General features: G+C 45.6%; 1 protein-coding gene across 9 annotated transcripts in view; it reads left to right on the top strand.

Moving 5' to 3' along the window:
- The window catches only part of SULF2 (sulfatase 2), a 663,681-nt gene extending 638,170 nt beyond the window's left edge, over positions 1–25,511 (top strand). For 7 of the 9 annotated variants that reach the window (XM_063958897.1, XM_063958899.1, XM_063958898.1 and 4 more), the window contains 8 exons: positions 171–265; positions 11,351–11,413; positions 17,475–17,644; positions 18,135–18,277; positions 19,071–19,194; positions 22,686–22,716; positions 23,313–23,366; positions 24,813–25,511. In XM_063958897.1, the coding sequence (XP_063814967.1) occupies positions 171–265; positions 11,351–11,413; positions 17,475–17,644; positions 18,135–18,277; positions 19,071–19,194; positions 22,686–22,716; positions 23,313–23,366; positions 24,813–24,843 (711 nt within the window). In that variant the 3' untranslated portion in view covers positions 24,844–25,511. The remainder of the gene's footprint in view (positions 1–170; positions 266–11,350; positions 11,414–17,474; positions 17,645–18,134; positions 18,278–19,070; positions 19,195–22,685; positions 22,717–23,312; positions 23,367–24,812) is intronic. The other 2 variants (XM_063958903.1, XM_063958904.1) reach the window with 2 other exon arrangements.
- Positions 25,512–27,392: the final 1,881 nt, after the last annotated feature.

Raw genomic sequence — 27,392 nt, forward strand, 5'->3', positions numbered from 1 at the left:
GGGGCATTGCAGCTGCAGGTAGTTTTATTTGTTAGTGGACAATCAGAGAACTATGGTTATATACGCACCGTAAGGGGTCATCTAAATGTTATTATATTCTGTCATATACCATTATTGTTTCAACAACAGCATTCAATCAATAAATTGACTATAACATAATTGTATTGTAGATTGAAACATTACAGAGTAAGATAAAAAACCTGAGAGAGGTCAGAGGACACCTGAAGAAGAAGAGGCCGGAAGACTGTGACTGCAGTAAAATCGGGTACTTCAAATTAGACAGATTGTCTGGTGATTTCGGTGATTTCAATTTACTTTAGATTTTCAGAGCCACTGGTGACTGGTTGAGGCAAATAGAACATACCAACGGCGGGATGTCATTTGTATAGGGTCAATCACCTGCAGGTTAAAATGATGCCTTGTAAGTGATTGCCCCATTAAAAAAATAGTTCAGCCAGCATCCCGCATGGCCGTCGGACTCGGGCGGCATTACATCCCGCCGTTTATAGACAAATGTGGAATACGGCAAACCTTTCCCCAAACTGTATGGGACTACTGTATATGTTCATCAATAGTCTGAAATAATCTTGCAGTGGGATTCAATTTTATGTGATGTTATGTGACCCCTTTCATAGTTGTATAATAAGGTTAAAAAGAGAGAGGTCCATCAACTTTAACTTTTCACAACTTTTATTTGCCATGATGTTTCTTTCTGGAACAGCACCTTGCGACCAGCAATAGAGGTGTGTAGGAACACTGAAGATGTCTATAATTTGCAAATATATGCGTTGCCGAATGGAGATGTTTGGTGGCACATTGCCTCTGGAATTGAATTATACCCTAATTGTCATAATCAATAGTCTTAATTAAGAGATAGGCAAAATAATAACCCCAGTAACTGGGGAGGTTTAAGAGAAAGGAAGGGGGCCCTTGAGCAGTGTCTTGCTTCAGGCCGCTCCTCTCTCGCTGCGCAGTTGTGAGTAGATTTTAGCACTATGCCAGAGTCTTCTGCCCATGCGCAGGTCTTTGGGAATATGGTGGCCATGCCATGTACCCAGTGATTTATGCAGTGCTGACGTGAGTCTCCAGAGAGGTAAGTATTATATAAGGTTTCCGTGTGGGCCCCCCCTAGAAGCAGGGGCCCGTATGTACTGAGGACCCTGCACCCATTCTAGATACGCCACTGCCCAGTAATAAAGGTTTATTAGACAAGTCTGTTGACCGCAGATATAGTTGTTATTTCTTGTTTAGCCAGATAGGTAGCCACATGTTCTTGTACATGTTGTTACCTAAGAAGTAACAGGTTTTGGCTCCGCACTGGGTTTTTAAGCTCAGAGATTGTATCAAAACAATTTGTCTCTGAGAAGGCCAACCATGTATTGGTTCATAAGTGACCATAGAAGGGATAACTTAATGGTAGACGTTGGCGGTGCTCCCAGAGTCAGTAATCCCCTGTACATGTTGTTACCTTACAGAATGTACGTGCAAGAGGATTTATTGAATTTTTTTTAAAAAACCTCCTACAGTATGTGGCCTCTATGCTCTTTTTAAGACTTAAAATATCCAAGTCTAGATTACTCAGTGCTTCTCTGACAGGATTAAACTTTATGCTCCCCTGCAAAACAATTAAAAATATATTTTCTATTAAATACAGTAGTCCAACAAATCTCCCAGTTCATTTGGTTCTTCTGCCATTTATAAAAGTATAACAGTATCTCCCTTTGCAACAGCCAATAGTTTCCCAATGCAAATCCGGCTGCTTAACACCTCCCATCAAAAATTATTGCATTTCCCAGCAGTTATTCATGTTATGTGGCTCATAACAAACCTCAGTCGCTGCTTCACAAGTGTCTTTTCCTCCATGTTTATCTAATGATTATTACAGTCAGACTATACTGTATTGATTAGCTACTGTATGATAACGTTTACGTGCATCTTTCTGTTCTGTAAGTCCTGAACATGTTCTAATATATATTCTCTTTATCCTTTCTATACATGCTATATTCTTCCTCAACATGTCACGTCTTTCCCAAATACACTATATCCTTCTTTAATAGACTATATCCTTCCTAAACATACCATATCCACACTATGTGCTTCCTAAATTTCCTAAACACCCTATATCCTACCTAAACACCCTATATCCTTCCTAAACACCCTATATCCTTTCTAAATACACTATATACACTATATGCTTCCTAAATTTCCTAAACACCCTATATCCTACCTAAACACCCTATATCCTACCTAAACACACTATATCCTTCCTAAATACACTATATCCTACCTAAACGCACTATATCCTTCCTAAACGTACTCTAACCTTCCTAAACTCACTATGGGGGTCATTCTGACCTGATAGCTCGCTACAGTTTATTGCAGCGCAGCAATCAGGTCAGAAGTGCGCTGGCGCAGCAGTGCGCCGGCGCATGGCTGATAGTCAACGGCAGACAGGCAGAGGCGGGAGGGGGTGGCACGGCGGCGTTTGGCCGCCATTTTCTGGGTGCGCTCAGGCGGGGGACGGGCCGCAGTGGCGAGCTGGGCAGCGACGAGTAGCTCCTGGCCAGCGCGCAAAATCTGCGCTAGCTGGGAGCTACTCCTGAAGTACAAAAGCATCACCGCTGTGTGATGCTTTTGTACTTCAGTGACGGGGGAGGGGACTGACATGCGGGGCGGGCTAGCCTTGTGCTGAGCGTCCCCCCGCATGTCCGCCGGGACCCGGATTCGACATATTCAATAAAAAACGGATTAGACAGTCCCGCTGTCGAAAAACGGACCAATTGACGAATAGCGTGCGTCCTGGATTCGACTTCATGGACGGCACAAAAATGTTAAAAAAACCCTGAAAAAAATTGTGTCTCCCCTCCTAAGCATAACCAGTCTCTTTGAGCCGGTCCTGGTTGTAAAAATACAAGATTTAATGCCACGGCCACAGGGACCTGTATAAAAGTGTCCCCCGGCTGTGGCATTCTCTCTCTAGCTAGTGGAGCCCGGTGCTGGTGTTAAAAATACGGGGGACCCCTATGTGGTTTGTCCCCCGTATTTCTCTGACGTCCTAGTGGATGCTGGGGACTCCGTAAGGACCATGGGGAATAGACGGGCTCCGCAGGAGACTGGGCACTCTATAAGAAAGATTTGGTACTATCTGGTGTGCACTGGCTCCTCCCTCTATGCCCCTCCTCCAGACCTCAGTTAGATTTCTGTGCCCGGCCCGAGCTGGTTGCACACTAGGAGCTCTCCTGAGCTTCTAGAAAGAAAGTTTAAATTAGGTTTTTTATTTTACAGTGAGACCTGCTGGCAACAGGCTCACTGCATCGAGGGACTAAGGGGAGAAGAAGCGAACCTACCTGCTTGCAGCTAGCTTGGGCTTCTTAGGCTACTGGACACCATTAGCTCCAGAGGGATCGACCGCAGGACCCGTCCTTGGTGTTCGTTCCCGGAGCCGCGCCGCCGTCCCCCTTACAGAGCCAGAAGCATGAAGATGGTCCGGAAAATCGGCGGCAGAAGACTTCAGTCTTCACCAAGGTAGCGCACAGCACTGCAGCTGTGCGCCATTGCTCCTCATACACACTTCACACTCCAGTCACTGAGGGTGCAGGGCGCTGGGGGGGGGCGCCCTGAGCAGCAATAATATCACCTTGGCTGGCAAAATAACCACAATATATAGCCCCAGAGGCTATATATGTGGTAATTACCCCTACCAGAATACAGAAAAAAGCGGGAGAAAAGTCAGCCGAAAAAGGGGCGGAGCCATTTCCCTCAGCACACTGGCGCCATTATTCCCTCACAGTTCCGCTGGAAGGCAGCTCCCTGACTCTCCCCTGCAGTCTACACTACAGAAAGGGTAAAAAAGAGAGGGGGGCACTAAATTTGGGCGCAGTTTAATACAATAAGCAGCTATAAAGGGTCATAATTCAGTTAGTCCCTGTATTATTATAGCGCTCTGGTGTGTGCTGGCATACTCTCTCTCTGTCTCCCCAAAGGGCTTTTGTGGGGTCCTGTCTCCTTTAAGAGCATTCCCTGTGTGTGTGCGGTGTGTCGGTACGGCTGTGTCGACATGTTTGATGAGGAGACTTATGTGGAGGCGGAGCAGATGCCTATAAATGTGTTGTCACCCCCTGCGGGGCAGACACCTGAGTGGATGGACTTATGGAAGGAATTACGTGCAAGTGTCGACTCCTTACATAAAAAATTTGACGACATGCCAAATGCGGGACAGCCGGCTTCTCAGCTCGTGCCTGCCCAGACGATTCAAAGGCCGTCAGGGGCCCTGAAACGACCACTACCTCAGATGGCAGACACAGATGTCGACACGGATACTGATGCAAGTGTCGACGACGATGAGTCAAATTTAATGTCCACTAGGGCCATTTGTGGCATGATTGAGGCAATGAAAGAGGTATTACACCTTTCTGATATAAACCCAGGTACCTCTAAAAAGGGTATTATGTTTGGGGAGAAAAAACTACCAGTAGTTTTTCCCCCATCTGAGGAATTGAATGATGTGTGTGAAGAAGCGTGGGCTTTCCCCGATAAAAAATTGGTGATTTAAAAAAAATTACTAATGGCGTTCCCTTTCTCGCCAGAGGATAGGTCACGTTGGGAAACTCCCCCTAGGGTGGATAAAGCGCTCACACGTTTGTCTAAAAAGGTGGCACTACCGTCTCCGGATACGGCCACCCTAAAGGAACCTGCTGATAGAAAGCAGGAGGCTATCCTAAAATCTATATACACACACACTGGTGTTATACTGAGACCAGCTATTGCTTCAGCCTGGATGTGCAGTGCTGCTGCTGCTTGGTCAGATTCCCTGTCGGAAAATATTGACACCCTAGACAGAGACACTATATTGCTAACCATAGAGCATATAAAAGACTCAGTCTTATACATGAGAGATGCACAGAGGGAGATCTGCCGGCTGGCATCTAGAATAAGTGCATTGTCCATTTCTGCTAGGAGAGGCTTATGGTCTCGGCAGTGGACAGGAGATGCAGATTCTAAAAGGCACATGGAAGTTTTGCCTTATAAGGGTGAGGAGTTATTCGGGGACGGTCTCTCAGCCCGTGTTTCCACAGCAACAGCTGGGAAGTCTGCATTTTTGCCCCATGTCCCCTCACAGCCTAAGAAAGCACCGTATTACCAAGTACAGTCCTTTCGACCCCAGAAAAACAGGCGGGGAAAAGGCGGGTCCTTTCTGTCTAGAGGCAGAGGAAGGGGGAAAAAGCTGCAACACACAGCAGGTTCCCAGGACCAAAAGTCCTCCCCCGCTTCTTCCAAATCCGCCGCATGACGGTGGGGCTCCACAGGCGGAGCCAGGTACGGTGGGGGGCCGCCTCAAGAATTTCAGCGATCAGTGGGCTCGCTCATGGGTGGACCCCTGGATCCTTCAAGTAGTATCTCAGGGGTACAAGCTGGAATTCGAGGCGCCTCCCCCCCGCCGTTTCCTCAAATCGGCCTTACCGACGACTCCCTCGGGCAGGGAGGCTGTGCTAGAGGCCATTCACAAGCTGTATTCCCAGCAGGTGATAGTCAAGGTACCCCTACTTCAACAAGGCCGGGGCTACTATTCCACACTGTTTGTGGTACCGAAACCAGACGGTTCGGTGAGACCCATTTTAAATTTTGAATCCTTGAACACTTACATAACAAAATTCAAGTTCAAGATGGAATCGCTCAGGGCGGTTATTGCAAGCCTGGACGAGGGGGATTACATGGTATCCCTGGACATCAAGGATGCTTACCTGCATGTCCCCATTTACCTTCCTCACCAGGAGTACCTCAGATTTGTGGTACAGGATTGCCATTACCAATTCCAGTCACTACCGTTTGGACTGTCCACGGCACCGAGGGTGTTTACCAAAGTAATGGCAGAAATGATGATACTCCTTCGAAAAAAGGGAGTTTTGATTATCCCGTACTTGGACGATCTCCTTATAAAGGCGAGGTCCAGGGAGCAGTTACTGGTCGGAGTAGCACTATCTCGGGAAGTGCTACAACAGCATGGCTGGATTCTAAACATTCCAAAGTCACAACTGGTTCCTTCCACTCGCTTACTGTTCCTGGGGATGATTTTGGACACAGAACTGAAAAAAGTGTTTCTCCCGCAGGAGAAAGCCAAGGAGCTGTCATCTCTAGTCAGAGACCTCCTAAAACCGAAACGGGTATCGGTGCATCACTGCACACGAGTCCTGGGAAAAATGGTGGCTTCATACGAAGCAATTCCATTCGGCAGGTTCCATGCGAGGACCTTCCAGTGGGACCTCTTGGACAAGTGGTCGGGATCGCATCTTCTGATGCATCAACGGATAACCCTGTCTCCAAGGACCAGGGTGTCTCTACTGTGGTGGCTGCAGAGTGCTCATCTTCTAGAGGGCCGCAGTTTCGGCATACAGGACTGGGTCCTGGTGACCACGGATGCCAGCCTTCGAGGCTGGGGAGCAGTCACACAGGGAAGAAACTTCCAAGGACTATGGTCAAGTCAGGAGACTTCCCTACACATAAATATTCTGGAACTGAGGGCCATTTACAATGCCCTAAGTCAGGCAAAACTCCTGCTTCAAAACCAGCCGGTACTGATCCAGTCAGACAACATCACGGCAGTCGCTCATGTGAACCGACAGGGCGGCACAAGAAGCAGGATGGCGATGGCAGAAGCCACAAGGATTCTCCGATGGGCGGAAAATCACGTCTTAGCACTGTCAGCAGTGTTCATTCCGGGAGTGGACAACTGGGAAGCAGACTTTCTCAGCAGACACGACCTACACCCGGGAGAGTGGGGACTTCATCCAGAAGTCTTCCTACTGTTGGTAAACCGTTGGGAAAGGCCACAGGTGGACATGATGGCGTCCCGCCTCAACAAATAGCTAAAGAGATATTGCGCCAGGTCAAGGGACCCTCAGGCGATAGCTGTGGACGCTCTAGTGACACCGTGGGTGTACCAGTCGGTTTATGTGTTCCCTCCTCTGCCCCTCATACCAAAGGTACTGAGAATAATAAGAAGGCGAGGAGTAAGAACGATACTCGTGGTACCGGATTGGCCAAGAAGGGCTTGGTACCCAGAACTTCAAGAAATGATATCAGAGGACCCATGGCCTCTACCGCTCAGACAGGATCTGCTACAGCAGGGGCCCTGTCTGTTCCAAGACTTACCGCGGCTGCGTTTGACGGCATGGCGGTTGAATTCCGGATCCTAAAGGAAAAGGGCATTCCGGAGAAAGTCATTCCTACGCTGATAAAAGCCAGGAAAGAAGTAACCGCGAACCATTATCACCGTATTTGGCGAAAATATGTTGCGTGGTGTGAGGCCAGGAAGGCCCCAACAGAGGAATTTCAGCTGGGTCGGTTTCTGCACTTCCTACAGTCGGGAGTGACTATGGGCCTAAAATTGGGTTCCATTAAGGTCCAGATTTCGGCCCTGTCGATTTTCTTCCAGAAAGAACTGGCTTCACTGCCTGAAGTTCAGACTTTTGTAAAGGGAGTGCTTCATATTCAGCCCCCTTTTGTGCCTCCCGTGGCACCTTGGGATCTCAATGTGGTGTTGAGTTTCCTAAAATCACATTGGTTTGAACCACTTAAAACTGTGGATCTGAAATATCTCACGTGGAAAGTGGTCATGTTATTGGCCTTGGCTTCGGCCAGGCGTGTGTCAGAATTGGCGGCTTTGTCTTGTAAAAGCCCTTATCTGATTTTCCATATGGATAGGGCAGAATTGAGGACTCGTCCCCAGTTTCTCCCTAAGGTGGTATCTGCTTTTCACTTGAACCAACCTATTGTGGTGCCTGCGGCTACTAGGGACTTGGAGGATTCCAAGTTACTGGATGTAGTCAGGGCCTTGAAACTTTATGTTTCCAGGACGGCTGGAGTCAGGAAGACTGACTCGCTTTTTGTCCTGTATGCACCCAACAAGATAGGTGCTCCTGCTTCTAAGCAGACTATTGCTCGCTGGATTTGTAGCACAATTCAGCTGGCGCATTCTGCGGCTGGATTGCCGCATCCTAAATCAGTGAAAGCCCATTCCACGAGGAAAGTGGGCTCATCTTGGGCGGCTGCCCGAGGGGTCTCGGCTTTACAACTTTGCCGAGCAGCTACTTGGTCAGGGGCAAACACGTTTGCTAAATTCTACAAATTTGATACCCTGGCTGAGGAGGACCTTGAGTTCTCTCATTCGGTGCTGCAGAGTCATCCGCACTCTCCCGCCCGTTTGGGAGCTTTGGTATAATCCCCATGGTCCTTACGGAGTCCCCAGCATCCACTAGGACGTCAGAGAAAATAAGATTTTACTCACCGGTAAATCTATTTCTCGTAGTCCGTAGTGGATGCTGGGCGCCCATCCCAAGTGCGGATTGTCTGCAATACTTGTATATAGTTATTGCCTAACTAAAGGGTTATTGTTGAGCCATCTGTTGAGAGGCTCTGTTATATTTCATACTGTTAACTGGGTATAGTATCACGAGTTATACGGTGTGATTGGTGTGGCTGGTATGAGTCTTACCCGGGATTCAAAATCCTTCCTTCTTGTGTCAGCTCTTCAGGGCACAGTATCCTAACTGAGGTCTGGAGGAGGGGCATAGAGGGAGGAGCCAGTGCACACCAGATAGTACCAAATCTTTCTTATAGAGTGCCCAGTCTCCTGCGGAGCCCGTCTATTCCCCATGGTCCTTACGGAGTCCCCAGCATCCACTACGGACTACGAGAAATAGATTTACCGGTGAGTAAAATCTTATTTTTTGGCACCAGGACCGGACGCAGGGCCCGGTGCTGGTTGTTAAAATACAGGGGATCCCCTGTCATTTTTTTTCTTGTATTTTTACAACCAGGACCGGCTCAAAGAGCCCGAGGCTGGTTATGCTTAGGAGGGGGGACGCAATTTTTTTCAGGGTTTTTTTTAACACTTTTGTGCCGTCCATGAAGTCGAATCCAGGATGCACACTATTCGTCAATTGGTCCGTTTTTCGACAGCGGGACTGTCTGATCCGTTTTTTATTTAATGCACTGATCTCTCCATATTATTTTAGTCAGTAAAAAAAAAAAATTCTTTTAAAAAATATATAAAATAATACTTGTGGCTGCTAAATAGACAAACCAAGTAATCCCTTCTAATATAAATAGATATGCTATTAGCAATAAAAAAACCCCACAAAAAAACATGTTTTTAAAAATTTTTATTAGATCATGACAGCAAAATGAGGCGGAATGAAATTGACGAAATGACTGTCGAAAAGCACATTCGACATTCTTCAATTGAATATACTTTTGTCGAAAAGCCGCATTTTTTACCATTGCAGACATGTCGAATTGCAAAAAGTCGAATCTGAAACGGCAGGTTTTTTGTCGAAAAGTACTGTATTGCATTGTCGTATCCAATTCTACAGGTTTTTTTTGTCGAAAATGCCCCGTTTTTCGACATTTGCGGCAATTCGAAAGCAATTGCATATACCGATATATACTTCCCAAATGCACTATATCCTTCCTTAACCCACTATATCCTTCCTTAACCCGCTATATCCTTCCTAAATGCACTATATCCTTCCTAAACGCACTATATCCTTCATCCTTCCTAAACACACTATATCCTTCCTAAACGCACTATGGCCCTCATTCCGAGTTGTTCGCTCTGTATTTTTCATCGCATCGCAATGAAAATCCGCTTAGTACGCATGCGCAATGTTCGCACTGCGACTGCGCCAAGTAACTTTGCTATGTAGAAAGTAATTTTACTCACGGCTTTTTCATCGCTCCGGCGATCGTAATGTGATTGACAGGAAATGGGTGTTACTGGGCGGAAACACGGCGTTTCAGGGGCGTGTGGCTGAAAACGCTACCGTTTCCGGAAAAAACGCAGGAGTGGCCGGAGAAACGGTGGGAGTGCCTGGGCGAACGCTGGGTGTGTTTGTGACGTCAACCAGGAACGACAAGCACTGAACTGATCGCACAGGCAGAGTAAGTCTGAAGCTACTCCAAAACTGGTACGAGGTTTGTGATCGCAATATTGCGATTACTTCGGTCGCACTTTTAAGAAGCTAAGATACACTCCCAGTAGGCGGCGGCTTAGCGTGTGTAACTCTGCTACATTCGCATTGCGACCGATCAACTCGGAATGAGGGCCAATATCCTTCCTAAATACACGGTATCCTTCCTGAACACACTATATCCTTCCTAAACACACTATATCCTTCCTAAATACACTATATCCTTCCTAAACTCACTATATCCTTCCTAAACTCACTATATCCTTCCTTAACCCACTATATCATTCCTATATGCACTATATCCTTCCTAAACGCACTATATCCTTCCTAAACGCACTATATCCTTCCTAAACACAATATATCCTTCCTTAACCCACTATATCCTTCCTAAACGCACTATATCCTTCCTTAACCCACTATATCATTCCTAAACACAATATATCATTCCTTAACCCGCTATATCCTTCCTAAACACACTATATCCTTCCTAAACACACTATATTCTTCCTAAACACACTATAGCCTTTCTAAACACACTATAGCCTTCCTAAACACACTATATCCTTCCTATACACACTATATCCTTCCTATACACACTATATCCTTCCTATACACCCTGTATCCTTCCTAAATACACTATATCCTTCCTTAACCCACTATATCCTTCCTTAACCCACTATATCCTTCCTTAACCCACTATATCATTCCTTAACCCACTATATCATTCCTTAACCCACTATATCCTTCCTAAAAACACTATATCCTTCCTAAATACACTATATCCTTCCTAAACACACTATATCCTTCCTATACACACTATATCCTTCCTAAACACACTACAGTATATCCTTTATTAACACACAGTATATCCTTTATTAACACACAGTATCCTACATAAACACACAACATCCTTTATAAACATTCTATATCTACCTAAACACACTATGTATCCAACCCAAACATGCTATATCCTACCTAGAGTCTCATATTGTATCCTTCCATATTCACTATTCCAGTCCTGCCATCCATCCAAGTCTTCATCACTCCCACTCACCTCTTTGGTTGAAAGACCACTAGGCTTTAGTATCAAACATTTGATAGATCTACTACTACTATATTTAATTTTACTCCATTATCCCTGTTTCTACTGATTGGGGAGTAAATGAGTGTCTTGTATTGACCCATTCTAGAGATATGTATCGATCGCGTGGAAGCGATGGCATACATAGCAAAATGTTGCTGACAACTTTTCTGTGGCCCCTTTAGCCGCACTAGGCTGGTTTCAGGTCTGTAAAAAGATTTTCTCTGATCATAAGCTCTTGGGATCTAGGGTCATATATAAAAATGTTCCCTTTTTTTACATTAATGCATTGTTCTTACAGTTACCACATCAAGCATAAGAAAGGAAAGCTGAAGAATAGGGGAATCATAATTCACCCCTTTAAGTAAGTAATATAAGTAGTGGTTTATATCACCGTAGGCTTTATGTATATCAATGGAAATTTTCCAATAATATCCTAAAAAATATAGGTCATATTTCCTGATATATCTCTAGAGACCTCGGTATGTCATCCATTAATATTAGGGTTATGTAAAAGTTGAGTGTCAAAAAATGCACCAACATGTTTTACACTACAATTTTTTTACACTTAAGTTACAAAAATCCATTACATTTTGTGTTGGTTCCCCTTGCAGGAAAAAAAATAAGAATTTACTCACCGGTAATTCTATTTCTCGTAGTCCGTAGTGGATGCTGGGAACTCCGTAAGGACCATGGGGAATAGCGGGCTCCGAAGGAGGCTGGGCACTCTAGAAAGATCTTAGACTACCTGGTGTGCACTGGCTCCTCCCACTATGACCCTCCTCCAAGCCTCAGTTAGGTACTGTGCCCGGACGAGCGTACACAATAAGGAAGGATTTTGAATCCCGGGTAAGACTCATACCAGCCACACCAATCACACCGTACAACTCGTGATATGAAACACAGTTAACAGTATGAAACAATAGAGCCTCTCAACAGATGGCTCAACAATAACCCGATTTAGTTAACAATAACTATGTACAAGTAATGCAGATAAACCGCACTTGGGATGGGCGCCCAGCATCCACTACGGACTACGAGAAATAGAATTACCGGTGAGTAAATTCTTATTTTCTCTAACGTCCTAGTGGATGCTGGGAACTCCGTAAGGACCATGGGGATTATACCAAAGCTCCCAAACGGGCGGGAGAGTGCGGATGACTCTGCAGCACCGAATGAGAGAACTCCAGGTCCTCCTCAGCCAGGGTATCAAATTTGTAGAATTTTGCAAACGTGTTTGCCCCTGACCAAGTAGCTGCTCGGCAAAGTTGTAAAACCGAGACCCCTCGGGCAGCCGCCCAAGATGAGCCCACCTTCCTTGTGGAATGGGCATTGACAGATTTTGGCTGTGGCAGGCCTGCCACAGTATGTGCAAGCTGAATTGTACTACAAATCCAACGAGCAATAGTCTGCTTAGAAGCAGGAGCACCCAGCTTGTTGGGTGCATATAGGATAAACAGCGAGTCAGATTTTCTGACTCCAGCCGTCCTGGAAACATATATTTTCAGGGCCCTGACAACGTCTAGCAACTTGGAGTCCTCCAAATCCTTAGTAGCCGCAGGCACCACAATAGGCTGGTTCAGGTGAAACGCTGACACCACCTTAGGGAGAAACTGGGGACGAGTCCTCAATTCTGCCCTATCCATATGGAAAATCAAATAAGGGCTTTTACAAGACAAAGCCGCCAATTCTGATACTCGCCTGGCAGAAGCCAAGGCCAATAACATAACCACCTTCCATGTGAGATATTTCAGATCCACGGTTTTTAGTGGTTCAAACCAAAGTGATTTTAAGAAAACTCAACACCACGTTGAGATCCCAAGGTGCCACAGGAGGCACAAACGGGGGCTGACTATGCAGCACTCCTTTTATAAATGTCTGAACTTCAGGTACTGAAGCTAGTTCTTTTTTGAAAGAAAATCGACAGAGCCGAGATCTGTACCTTAATGGAACCCAATTTAAGGCCCATAGTCACTCCTGCTTGCAGGAAATGCAGAAATCGACCTAGTTGAAATTCCTCTGTTGGGGCCCTTTCGGCCTCACACCATGCAACATATTTTCGCCATATGCGGTGATAATGAGTTGCTGTAACCTCTTTCCTGGCTTTAGTAAGCGTAGGAATTACTTCCTCCGGAATACCCTTTTCCTTCAGGATCCGGCGTTCAACCGCCATGCCGTCAAACGCAGCCGCGGTAAGTCTTGGAACAGACAGGGCCCCTGCTGCCGCAGGTCCTGACTGAGTGGCAGAGGCCATTGGTCCTCTGATATAAATTCTTGAAGTTCTGGGTACCAAGCTCTTCTTGGCCATCCACGAGTATCGTTCTTACTCCTCGCCTTCTTATTATTCTCAGTACCTTTGGTATGAGAGGCAGAGGGGAGAACACCTAAACCGACTGGTACACCCACGGTGTTACCAGAGCGTCCATAGCTATCGCCTGAGGGTCCCTTGACCTGGAGCAATATCTTTTATAGCTTTTTGTTAAGGCGGGACGCCATCATGTCCACCTGTGGCCTTTCCCAATGGTGTACAATCCTATTGGAAGACTTCTGGAGGAAGTCCCCATTCTCCCGGGTGGAGGTCGTGTCTGTTGAGAAGATCTGCTTCCCAGTTGTCCACTCCGGGAATGAACACTGCTGACAGTGCTAACACATGATTTTCCGCCTATCGGAGAATCCTTGTGGCTTCTGCCATCGCCATCCTGCTTTTTGTGCCACCCTGTTGATTACATGGGCGACTGCCGTGATGTTGTCTGATTGGATCAGTACCGGCTGGTTTTGAAGCAGAGGCCTTGCTGGCCTCAGGGCATTGTAAATGGCCCTCAGATCCAGAATATTTATGTGTAGGGAAATAACCTGACTTGACCAAAGTCCCTGGAAGTTTCTTCCCTATGCGACTGCCCCCCAGCCTCAAAGGCTGGAATCCATGGTCACTAGGACCTAGTCCTGTATGCCGAACCTGCGGCCCTCTTGAAGATGGGCACTCTGCAGCCACCACAGTAGAGATACCCTGGTCCTTGGAGACAGGGTTATCAGCCTATGCATCGGAAGATGCGATCCGGACCACTTGTCCAACAGGTCCCTCTGAAAAGTTCTTGTATGGAACCTGCCTAATGGGATTGCTTCGTAAGAAGCTACCATTTTTCCCAGGACTCGCGTGCAATGATGCACCGCTACCTATTTTGGTTTCAGGAGGTCTCTGACTAGAGATGACAACTCCTTGGCTTTCTCCTCCGGGAGAAACACTATTTCTGGTTTATGTCCAGAACCATCCCCAGGAACAGTAGACGTGTCATAGGAACCAGCTGTGACTTTGGACTGTTTAGAATCCACCTATGCTGTTGTAGCACTTTCCAAAATAGTGCTACCCCGACTACCAACTGCTCCTTGGACCTCGCCCTTATAACGAGATTGTCCAATTACGGGATAATTACAACTCCCTTTTTTTTGAAGGAGTATCATCATTTCGGCCATTACCTTGATAAAACACCCTCGGTGCCATGTACAGTCCAAACGGCAGTGTCTGGACTTGGTAATGGTAATCCTGTACCACAAATCTGAGGTACTCCTGGCGAGGATGGTAAATGGGGACATGCAGGTAAGCATCCTTGATGTCCCGGGATACCATGTAATCCCCCTCGTCCAGGCTTGCAATAACCGCCCTGAGCGATTCCATCTTGAACTTGAATTTTTTTATGTTCAAGGATTTTAAATATAAAATGGGTCACACCGAACCATGCGGTTTCGGTACCCCAACCCGTGTGGAATAGTAACCCCGTCCTTGTTGAAGTAGGGGCACCTTGAGTATTACCTGCTGTGAATACCGCTTATTAATTGCCTCTAGCACAGCCTCCCTGCTTGAGGGAGTTGTCAGCAAGGCATATTTTAGGAAACGGCTGGGGGGAGACATCTCTAATTCCAGCTTGTACCCCTGAAATACTACTTGGAAGAAACAGGGATCCACCTGTGAGCGAGCCCACTAATTGCTGAAATTTTTGAGGCGGCCCCCCACCGTACCTGGCTACACCTGTGGAGCACCCGCGTCATGGTGTGTACTCACAGGAGGCGGGGGAAGAATCTTGATTCTGGGAACAGGCTGACTGGTGCAGCTTTTTCCCTCTACCCTTGTCTCTGTACAGAAAGGAAGCGCCATTTGACCCGCTTGCTTTTCTGAAGCCGAAAGGACTGTACCTTTTTCTGTGAGGAAACCTGAGGTAAAATTATTTCTTCCCAGCAGTTGCTGTGGATACGAGGTCCCAGAGACCATCCCCAAATAATTCCTCACTCTTATAAGGCTCTCTATGCGCTTTTTAAGTCAGCATCACCTGTCCAGTGACAGGTCTCTAATACCCTCCTGACAGAATGGACATTACATTTATTTTGGATGCCAGCCGGCAAAATATCCCTCTGTGCATCCCCCATATATAAGACAACGTCTTTAATATGTTTTTATGTTTGCCAACTATTATCCCTGTTTGACAGGGTCACCAACCACGCTGCAGCAGCACTATCTGCAGGTCTCAGTCTAGTACCTGAGTGTGTAAATACAGACTTCAGGATAGCCTCCTGTTTTTTTTTTTTTTTTTTTTTTTTTTTATCAACAGGTACCTATTAAAGTGGCCGTATCCTAAGACGGCAGTGCCACCTTTTTTGACAAACGTGTGAGCGCCTTATCCACCCTAGGGGATATCTCCCAGCGTAACTTATCCTCCTGGCGGGAAAGGGTACGCCATCAGTAACTTTTTATAAATTACCAGTTTCTTAACGGGGGAACCCACGCTTTTCACACACTTCATTTATTCATCTGATGGGGGAACAAAACACTGCCTGTTTTTTCTCCCCAAACCTAAAACCCATTTATAGAGGTTAAAGTCAGAAATGTATAACACATTTTTTATTGCCGGGATCAAGTCACGGATTGGATTGTGTATATGTCTCCACCTTGTCGACACTGGAGTCAGACTCCGTGTCGACATCTGTGTCTGCCATCTGAGAGAGCGGGCGTTTTTGAGCCCCTGATGGCCTTTGAGACGCCTGGGCAGGCGCGGGCTGCGAAGCCGGCTGTCCCACAGCTGTTACGTCATCCACCCTTTTATGTAAGGAGTTGACACTGTCGGTTAATACCTTTTACCTCTCTATCCACTCTGGTGTCGGCCCCACAGGGGGCGACATCACATATATCGGCCTCTGTTCCGTCACCATATAAGCCTCCTCATTCAACATGTCGACACAGCCGTACCGACACACCGCAGACACACAGGGAATGCTCTAAACGAGGACAGGACCCACAAAAGCCCTTTGGGGGGACAGAGTGAGAGTATGCCAGCACACACCAGAGCGCTATATACTGCAGGGACTAACTGAGTTATGTCCCCTATAGCTTTATATCTATATATATATAATGTATACTGCGCCTAAATTTAGTGCCCCCTCTCTCTTTTTTTAACCCTTGTAGACTGCAGGGGAGAGCCAGGGAGCTTCCCTCCAACGGAGCTGTGAGGGAAAATGGCGCCAGTGTGCTGAGGAGATAGGCTCCGCCCCTTTTTCGCGGCCTATTCTCCCGTTTTTTATGGACTTCTGGCAGGGGTATTTACCTCATATATAGCCCCTGGGGCTATATATTGAGGTATTTTTGCCAGCCAAGGTGTTTTTATTGCTGCCTCAGGGCGCCCCCCCCCCAGCGCCCTGCACCCTCAGTGACCGGAGTATGAAGTGTGTGAGAGGAGCAATGGCGCACAGCTGCAGTGCTGTGCGCTACCTTGGTGAAGACTGAGTCTTCATGCCGCCGATTTTCCGGACCATCTTCTTGCTTCTGGCTCTGTAAGGGGGACGGCGGCGCGGCTCCGGGACCGAACATCAAGGCTGGGCCTGCGGTCGATCCCTCTGGAGCTAATGGTGTCCAGTAGCCTAAGAAGCCCAATCCGGCTGCAAGCAGGCGAGTTCGCTTCTTCTCCCCTTAGTCCCTCGCTGCAGTGAGCCTGTTGCCAGCAGGTCTCACTGAAAAGAACAAATTCTAAGACTATAACTTTCTAAGAGCTCAGGAGAGCCCCTAGTGTGCATCCAACCTCGGCCGGGCACGAAATCTAACTGAGGCTTGGAGGAGGGTCATAGTGGGAGGAGCCAGTGCACACCAGGTAGTCTAAGATCTTTCTAGAGTGCCCAGCCTCCTTCGGAGCCCGCTATTCCCCATGGTCCTTACGGAGTTCCCAGCATCCACTAGGACGTTAGAGAAATATCTATAGGTTACAAGGCTCAAGTACTAACTGCTTTTATACTTGGCAGAATGCAACAGTTTTATATGCTGTTACTGTAATGAATGATACATACCAACTGATATGCCTGCTACATGTAAAATATGTCTGTTACACTGTTGTCTGCAATATCCAAGATTGTGTGTCCTCTGTCATGACTGTGGCATTTGTATGCAGGAAATCCCTGAAAGAACATGATAAAGTTTGGCTACTGCGGGAACAGAGGCGTAAGAAAAAGCTGCGGAAACTACTGAAGAGGCTAAAAAATAATGACACGTGCAGCATGCCCGGCCTTACCTGTTTCACCCATGACAACCAGCACTGGCAGACCGCCCCATTCTGGACATGTAAGGTCTTATTAGCAGTGTCACACATGCATGCCACCAGCTTCTTAGAAGATCACAAGATCATTACAATGAACTAGTACAGCTCTGATGAATAGAAAACTGTGTTGGTGCCACATCCAGCTTCTATTGAGCCTTCAGTTTTATGGGCCATGCTGAAGGAATTGTACTCTGCAGCTTCCCCCGGACTCCTGTCCTTGCTTGAGGAGAGTTCTATGTCCTTTGCTGGATGTAGCTTACAATTACTCATAATTAAGTTACATGAGAGTTTAAGAAATGGAAAGCAGCACCCTGTACTAGAACTTAAATATACAATTCAAGAATTATCTAGCTTTCTGTTCCCTTCCAGTTAGCACATATTCTGTAGTTAATCTATTGTCACTGTAGTCTAAAGGACTTGGTAGGTTGTCTCAGTACATATGACACAGTACACACACGTCATTATTCCACAGTGCTGTGCTCTTCAATGCTGTCACTATTCTCTCCTGTGTAGTGGGACCATTCTGCGCTTGTACAAGTGCCAACAACAACACCTACTGGTGTCTGAGGACAATTAATGAGACCCATAACTTCCTTTTCTGTGAATTTGCCACTGGCTTCTTGGAGTATTTTGACCTCAACAGTGATCCATACCAGGTAACATATGAATGTCTTCTAATGGTGGGTCATCTAGTCATTCATGTAGCAAGGCTTCAAGAGCCACTGTTGTGCAGTATGATATATTAGTTAATTCTGTAATGAAAATATTTCTCATTTCCCAGAGACCATGCTGTCTAAGGGTCAGTTTCATATTAGAAAAACATCTTCCTATTCTACTCTTTATTTAAAAATATTGTACTTTTGAGTCTATTCATGAAGCAGTGAAAAGGGTGGCAACCAATCAGCTGGTAAAGTATGGAAATTATAAATGTTACTTCACTGGTAATTGGTCACCATGGGCAACTTCTCCAGAGGCTCACTTCTCCACACTTTTCACTGCTTCATGAATAGACCCCACTGTATTAACTACATTTCAAAACCACTTGTTAATATAGTACAATACACTTGCAGTACAAGAGAAAGATTCCAATTAAAAGATTCTATCTCTCTCCAAGGCTTGATACATCTCCACTTAAGTGTTAACTAATCCATGTTTCCCCTGTTGTTGTGGAAATATGAAGTTCCACAGCAAATGCCTTCCTCTGCCTTAGAATCTTTTAATGACTTTTAGGGGCAGATGTACTAAGCCTAGGAGAGAGATAAAGTAACAACCAATCCGCTCCTGACTCATTTTTCAAACTATAGACTGTAATATGACAGGAGATGATTGGCTGGTACTTTATCTCTCCACTTTATTTATCTTGAAGTCTTAGTACATCTCCCCCATTGTGTGCTGTAATGTGATGGTGATGGGAATACTAAAAACACTTTCTTTTATTGTCTCCATCAGCTGATTAATGCAGTAAATACTCTGGGCCGTGATGTGCTCAATCAGTTACATGTCCAGCTGATGGAACTGCGGAGCTGTAAGGGGTCTAGGCAGTGTAATCCTCGTACAAGCAGCGTGGAGCTTGGTAAGTTACCAGTTACTCATCCAATAGTGAGAATACTGCAACCTAATGGGTGTGTTGTGCTTTCTGAATGTTGGTGATCAGAGGCGTCACTAGGGTTGGTGTCACCCGGTGTGGTAACTCATGGTGTCACCCCCCCCATGGACCTTCTCCCATATCACACCACACGCAATCCTTAGAAATGTTTTTGTACTAGTTTTACTTGTAAGTCATAATTCCTGTATATCACTGAATGCGATGGCAATAGTAGTGACATAGGACCCTATTTAGGTTGGTTTGCATATTCTGCTTAAAAGCAGAATCTGCAATCGTTTCTGTAGCATGCTGGGGTCCGTCCAGGATGCTAATTGGCATCCAGCGATGCGATTTCAATTATTTTGCGATCACATCGCTGAAGCAGATACGAAGGATGACCCCCTGCAGACGTAGCTAGGCTGCGTATGCAGGCAATGCACCGCCATTTTTCGGGTTGCAGTGGGTGCGTGTGATGTCACATAGCCGCCCCAAAAAAGCTCTGATCCCCTTTCCCAACCACACCCTGCTACGCCGGCCCCCAATGAAAGTGCAGTCCCTCAGGGATGCGACCGCACTTTGATTGCATGCTCACTGTCAGCGTGGCGCATTTTAGCAATTTTATTGCTAAAATTAAATGCAACCAGAATAATGTCCATAATTGAGTATGAGCCGAAATTCACATTATACAACACAGAATGAGCCGAAATTCACATCATAGAACACAGATTGATCCGAAATTCACATAATAGCACACTGAATGAGCCGAAATTCACATTATAGCACACTGAATGATCCGAAATTCATATTGTAGCACACTGAATGAGCCGAAATTCACATCATAGAACACAGAATGATCCAAAATTCACATTATAGCACACTGAATGATCCGAAATTCACATTGTAGCACTCTGAATGAGCCGAAATTCACATTGTAACACACTGAATGATCCGAAATTCATATTGTAGCACACTGAATGAGCCGAAATTCACATCATAGAACACAGAATGATCCAAAATTCACATTATAGCACACTGAATGATCCGAAATTCACATTGTAGCACTCTGAATGAGCCGAAATTCACATTGTAACACACTGAATGATCCGAAATTCACATTATAGCACACTGAATGAGCCGAAACTCACATTATAGCACACTGAATGAGCCGAAACTCACATTGTTGCACACTGAATGAGCCGAAACTCACATTGTAGCACACTGAATGAGCCGAAATTCACATTGTAGCACACTGAATGAGCCGAAATTCACATTATAGCACACTGAATGAGCCGACATTCACATTGTAGCACACTGAATGAGCCGAAACTCACATTGTAGCACACTGAATGAGCTGACATTCACATTGTAACACACTGAATGATCCGAAATTCACATTGTAGCACTCTGAATGAGCCGAAATTCACATTGTAACACACTGAATGATCCGAAATTCACATTGTAGCACACTGAATGAGCCGAAACTAACATTGTAGCACACTGACTGAGCCAAAATTCACATTAAAGCACACAGTATTATCCAAAATTCAGGGACAGGGAGAGTGACAGCAGGGACAGTGACAGAGGGACAGTGACAGAGGGACAGTGACAGCAGGGACAGTGACAGAGGTGCAGTGACAGAGGGACAGTGACAGCGGTGACAGCAGTGACAGAGGTATAGTGACAGCAGGGACAGTGACAGAGGTATACTGACAGCAGGGACAGTGACAGAGGTGCAGTGACAGAGGGACAGTGACAGCGGTGACAGCAGGGACAGTGACAGAGGTATAGTGACAGCAGGGACAGTGACAGAGGTATACTGACAGCAGGGACAGTGACAGAGGTGCAGTGACAGAGGGACAGTGACAGCAGGGACAGTGACAGAGGTATAGTGACAGCAGGGACAGTGACAGAGGTATAGTGACAGCAGGGACAGTGACAGAGGGACAGTGACAGCGGTGACAGCAGTGACAGAGGTATAGTGACAGCAGGGACAGTGACAGAGGTATACTGACAGCAGGGACAGTGACAGAGGTGCAGTGACAGAGGGACAGTGACAGCGGTGACAGCAGGGACAGTGACAGAGGTATAGTGACAGCAGGGACCGTGACAGCAGGGACAGTGACAGAGGTATAGTGACAGCAGGGCCAGTGACAGAGGTATAGTGACAGCAGGGACCGTGACAGCAGGGACAGTGACAGAGGTATAGTGACAGCAGGGACAGTGACAGAGGTATAGTGACAGCAGGGACAGTGAGAGGTATAGTGACAGCAGGGACAGTGACAGAGGTATACTGACAGCAGGGACAGTGACAGAGGTGCAGTGACAGAGGGACAGTGACAGCGGTGACAGCAGGGACAGTGACAGAGGTATAGTGACAGCAGGGACCGTGACAGCAGGGACAGTGAGAGGTATAGTGACAGCAGGGACAGTGACAGCAGGGACAGTGACTGAAGTATAGTGACAGAGGTACAGTGACAGCAGGGAAAGTGAGTGACAGCAGTGACAGGGACATAGGGAAGCAGGGTAAGTACCTGAGCAGCGGAGGGGGGTGTAGTAGGCGGCCCTAGGCAGCGGAGGAAGTGGGCTGCGGTGTGCAGAACGTGGCCGGCGGCAGTGAGGAGAATGGCAAGCTGCAAGCGGTGCCGGCGCGCAAGATGACGTCATGAGGAGTGACGTACAGCGACCGGCATCCTGGCTGAGGAGACTGTCAGGAACCGCCAGTACGGACCCGGCGGCGGTATTCAGGCAGCGATTTGAGTCAGCAGGGGGATGCGATCATAACAAGAGGACGCCGCGGCACAGTTATGATCGTGCAACCCCCCCCCCCCCCCTCCCCCTCCGAGCAGGTGCATGTGCGCCGCGGCTGGGTCCGTGCTTTCTGACACATTGTCAGTGTAATGGTAGGAATGCGACAGGTGTGAGGCTCTTGTTTGCTGTCACCCCACTGAAGGGTGACACCCGGGTGCGGGCCGCACCCCCCGCACCCGCCTCATGACGCCACTGTTGGTGATGGTTGTAATTCTGCTTCTTAAGACAAAGGTCTTTCTAATTTATCTAGCACAATAGTTTGTCAGTTACTAATCACCTCACGTGTCACACGTCCATAGATTGTAGTCCTAGCATCACATTTACAAAGCTTTACATCCTTGTTGTACTGGCTACAGCCGATGAAATTCCTCCTGACTTCTTTTATGTCCAGCTCATTGAATGCACATGTTCACCTCTGTACAAATGGCACCCTCTACTGTTGCTGCTGGAAATTTTTTGCCATTTTATCTTATTTACAAAAAAATTTAAGAATTTTATTAGCAAAGTCTACCTATTTAAATTGGAATAAAATCCTTTAAGGTAAGGCATTCATATACAGTACGTAAACATTTTTTCAATAAACATATCTGAAACAGAAGACTGTTCCCCATCATCAACACTAGTGATATCATGAAACGCAGAATGTACTAATTTTTACAATTTACTTCTAGGTCTTAATGATGAAAGTTTTGAACAGTACAAGTAAGTTTCTACCTACTATTAGTCCTGCATCGGGATTTCTCTTCGTGTCTCGGAGAATCTCTAGTTTACTCATTTTGCTACTAACTTGACAAAACTGTTGTCTATTCTCTGCTGCTACTGCCAGGCTGCTGTTAATATGAATAAACAAAATATTAATACAGTACTGCTTATAGGGGTTAGTAGTCACTTAATAAGTAATGTGCACGAGCATGGTAGTTTTCTCCCCTAGCACTAGTTTTTTTGTTTTTTTTACGGGGGATGGGGGGGGGGGGGGGGTAGAAATTCCTCAACCAAAAACTGCCTTGTCACTCAGGAAGTTCTGGTGGAGGAATCCTGCCCAGCGTTTGTCCAGTCGCAAGAAACTGCCAGGAGTGATTAGTGCTAACCATTCCAGCCAGCGACTACAATCCAAATCCTGGATTTTAAATCCGTATCGTGTCTCTTTTTATAGAGCTAAAACTCCACTTAACTGCTCATGTTCTAGCATGTCTGAAACTAATATCTATATATAGTAGCTCTTGCTATATATGTGTACTGTGTTAAGGCTTTCACTCTTGGTGATGGGTTACTTTTTTTCTCTCCTGCTTGACAACTAGGCAACTTCAGCGTCGAAAGTGGCCAAAAACGAAGAGACCCACTTCTAAATCCTTGTGAGTTTTGGGACACCTGTCTCTAATTTGCAGGCTCTGTGTATAATGGTGTCTGCTTCCTATAACATTGCAGGGGGAAGTATCCTGTGTAATCGCATGAAAAGAAGAGTAATCCCTTAAGGTGACCAGCACCTATGGTAGAAATACTATTCTCTCAGACAAATGTAATAGTATTATGTTTAAGTAGGACTTAGAGCAACATATGGTCTTTCTTCATTTGTAATGAAGCTTAGGCTGCTGGAAAGGTTTGTCACAATGTATTGCAGTGCACTAACTCCTAAGCTGGGCAGCAATTTCCAATGTGGACCCTGACATAAAGGAACAGGTACAGTGCGGCAAATCTGTCCCTACATGGCCGACACGTGATGAGTGTATAGGTAGTAGCAGGCAGTGCTCTATCTCTGGTGAATACCTGTCATGTGATTGGTGATGAGGAAACAGTTTCCTGTAGCCTGTACTTGCTGCCCAAAATGTTTATTGAAAAATGTCCACCCAGTGGAGGTTATTTGTTGTCTGAGCAGAAAATAACTTCGATCTGGTCCCCTGCTCTCTGTCATCATTGCTAACAAAGAGGTCTGAAGGCACAGCTTTCAACCACATTATTAACATGTCTCTTAAGTGCCTGTCCTCATTTACGCCACCGCTCATCGCTAATCTAGACAGCGCATTTAAGTGGGTGCATGCTCCCCAGCCCAGGGAATATCAAATTGTATGCTACTCATCCAAACCTTCCCTGGGCAAAAGGTGGAGAGAAGAGGAAATATGGTGATCATCTCTAGAAGCCTTTCTATATGATAGTTCCAATTTATATTTACATATATTTGTACATTGCTCTGAAGCTAATAAAGTTATGTGAAAGTATAAAATAAAACAAAGGAATATTGTATATAACCTTATCTATCTCATGGCTTCTTATTACAGGAAGTTAGACTGATATGCATAGGCAGAACATGTTCCCCACTATCTACAAAACACAGGGGCAGATGTATTAACCTGGAGAAGGCATAAGGAAGTGATATGTGCAAGGTGTTAAAGGCACCAGCCAGTCAGCTCCTAACTGTTCGTTTACATATTGAAGATGATTGGCTGGTGCGTTTATCACCTTGTATTTATCACTGGTTTATCACTTCCTTATGCCTTCTCCATGTTAATACATCTGCCCCACTGTGTTAAATGTAGAATCCCACCCAAAATGGGTTCTTGACTCCCCTCATTGGTAGAAGCCCTATATGGGACTTGTACGTTGTTTTTTGCAACATTTAGCATGTGAAAACTGAATGAGCCCAATTATATTAAAAGCCTTACACTTAAATCCCTTCCCCCAAACCAGTGAGCTAGTGCTACCTCTACATTAATAGTTGATTATGGGAGCAAGTGGACTGGTGGTATTTTGCAGTATAGCGAGGTAATGCGACTGTGTAACATTGTCTATTCTGTGTCCTGCAGAGACCAGCTATGGGAAGGTTGGGAAGGATAATCCTCCACGCTGGAAGCCATTGCTAAAGAACTTGAAGCATTGTTAACACTTGAAGCTGTCCATCAGGATTCTAGTAGACAATTCTTCAGACTGAATTGACTGTGGGTAGATAGTCTGCACTGTGGAAAGATTTAGAGACAGCAAAGCTACTTGTGACTAATGATGTGACCAGAGGTGCAGATACCTCTCTAAAAACTCAATTTTTGCACCTGTAATTTTATTTTTGCCTCATACATTCCTGCTGCCGGGTGGGTGGGAGAGGGGGGGGGGGGGGCTTCATTTTTAAGCACCACTATCATGCCCAGAGCAGACAAGAGACACAGGATCATCCTTCAGCCAACTGTGGGAAACACTTTCTCCACTTGAAGAGACTATGGGAGTGTCATGGATTGAGACGGATACCACTGCTCGAAGTGAAGTGTACCCATAATAAAACCCATGCGACAACAGTACGCATATCAAAATACCACTAGTCAGGTAAAAAAAAACTAGCCAGACGTCCATGTTATGTAAATAGGCACCAGTGCCTGACAGTGAAATGGTGCTTGTTTGGGCAATTGTGGGATAAAAAACAAAAAACAAAAAAAACCCCACAAAATAAATAAAGACATCAATCCGAATGGTTAATTCTTGTTGCATAATAAAATTTCATAACTGATCGACTTTTACTACTTGTTTCATAAGTCATTCTTTTGTACAGACAATGTTCTTCAGGCTGAATTATACATGTCCTTACAGACCCTCAGTGTGATCTTTGCACTAGAGAAAAAGGTAATGGGTTTTTAACTTGAATAAAATGGGAGTGGGGGGTTACAACTTTAGACAGATTTTTATTTGAATGCTTTATCCATTATAGGGGAGATTTATTAAAGTGCAGTTTCACCATATGGGGGAGATTTACCAAAGTCCAGGTAGAGAGCATTTTGTCCCTACTGGAATGGGTCATTTTGGGAGTTATGCCAATATAATATACATCCAACTTACCCCAGGCACCCCTGTCTTAAGTGCCATATTCTCCTCCCCCCCCCCCCCCCCCCCCCCTCCCAAGGCTTTATTTAGCCCTGTCGGTTAATACATTGCACCAAAGACTATGCACTATTTTGAAACTGCTCTTTAGTAAATCTCCTCCACAATGGATAAAGCATAAAAAAAAAGAAAATCTGTCTAAAGTTGTAACCCCCACTCCCACCTTTGTTGAACTATTTAGAAGAAAGGGGACAGAAGGGGGCCCGGGATACAGTATCCCCTGTGCCCCACCTTAATCTGGCTATGTAAACAAAGTAATTTAGTAAAGATCAAACTGCACACCAAAGCTCATTATTTGAATTAGCTAGATGTGAATCCACAGCTCCAATTTTTATATATTTAAAGTATACAAATCGTTTAATGTGTTAAAGATGTGGTTCTATTAGTAGTACTGTATGTAATAATACCATATAAACATGCGCAGCTACATTTTCTTTTATAGACTCTGATACAATGTTTTACCAGCATCTATAAGTTATACAGTGTACCCGGAAAGTATTCACAGTGCTTCACTTTTTCCACATTTTGTTATGTTACAGCCTTATTCCAGAATGGAATAAATTCATTTTTCCCTCAAAATTCTATGCACAGTACCCCATAATGACAACGTGAAAAAAGTTTTTCTTTAGATTTTTGCTAATTTATTAAAAATAAAAAACTAAGAAATCACATGTACATAAGTATTTACAGCCTTTGCCATGAAGCTCAAAATTGAGCTCAGGTGCATCCTGTTTCCACTGATCATCCTTGAGATGTTCCTACAGCTTAATTGGAGTCCACCTGTGGTAAATTCAGTTGATTGGACATGATTTGGAAAGGCACACACCTGTCTATATAAGATCCCACACTTGACAGTGCATGTCTGAGCACAAACCAAGCATGAAGTCAAAGGAATTATCTGTAGAACTCCAAGACAGGATTGTCTCGAGGCACAAACCTGGGGAAGGGTACAGAAAAATATCAGCTTTGAAGGTGGTCCCAATGAGCATAGTGGCCTCCATCATCCATAAATGGAAGAAGTTCGGAACCATCAGGACTCTTCCTAGAGCTGGCCGGCCATCTAAACTGAGCGATCGAGGGAGAAGGGCCCTAGTCAGGGAGGGGACCAAGAACCCGATGGTCACTCTGTCAGAGCTGCAGCATTCCTCTGTAGAGAGAATAAAACCTTCCAGGACAACCATCTCTGCAGCAATCAATCAATTAGGCCTATATGGTAGAGTGCCAAGATGGAAGCCACTCCTTAGTAAAAAAAAAAAAACACATGGCAGCCTGCCTGGAGTTTGCCAAAATGCACCTGAAGCACTCTCAGACCATGAGAAACAAAATCTGATGAGACAAACATTGAACTCTTTGGCGTGAATGACAGGCATCATGATTGGAGGAAATCAGGCACCGCTAATCCCCAGGCCAATGCCATCCCTACAATGAAGCATGGTGGTGGTGGCAGCATCATACTGTGGGGATGTTTTTCAGTGGCAGGAACTGGTAGACTAGTCAGGTTAGAGGGAAAGACATCCTGGATG

Source organism: Pseudophryne corroboree, chromosome 3 (assembly GCF_028390025.1).
Source record: "Pseudophryne corroboree isolate aPseCor3 chromosome 3, aPseCor3.hap2, whole genome shotgun sequence".
NCBI classification, from domain to species: Eukaryota; Metazoa; Chordata; class Amphibia; order Anura; family Myobatrachidae; genus Pseudophryne; species Pseudophryne corroboree.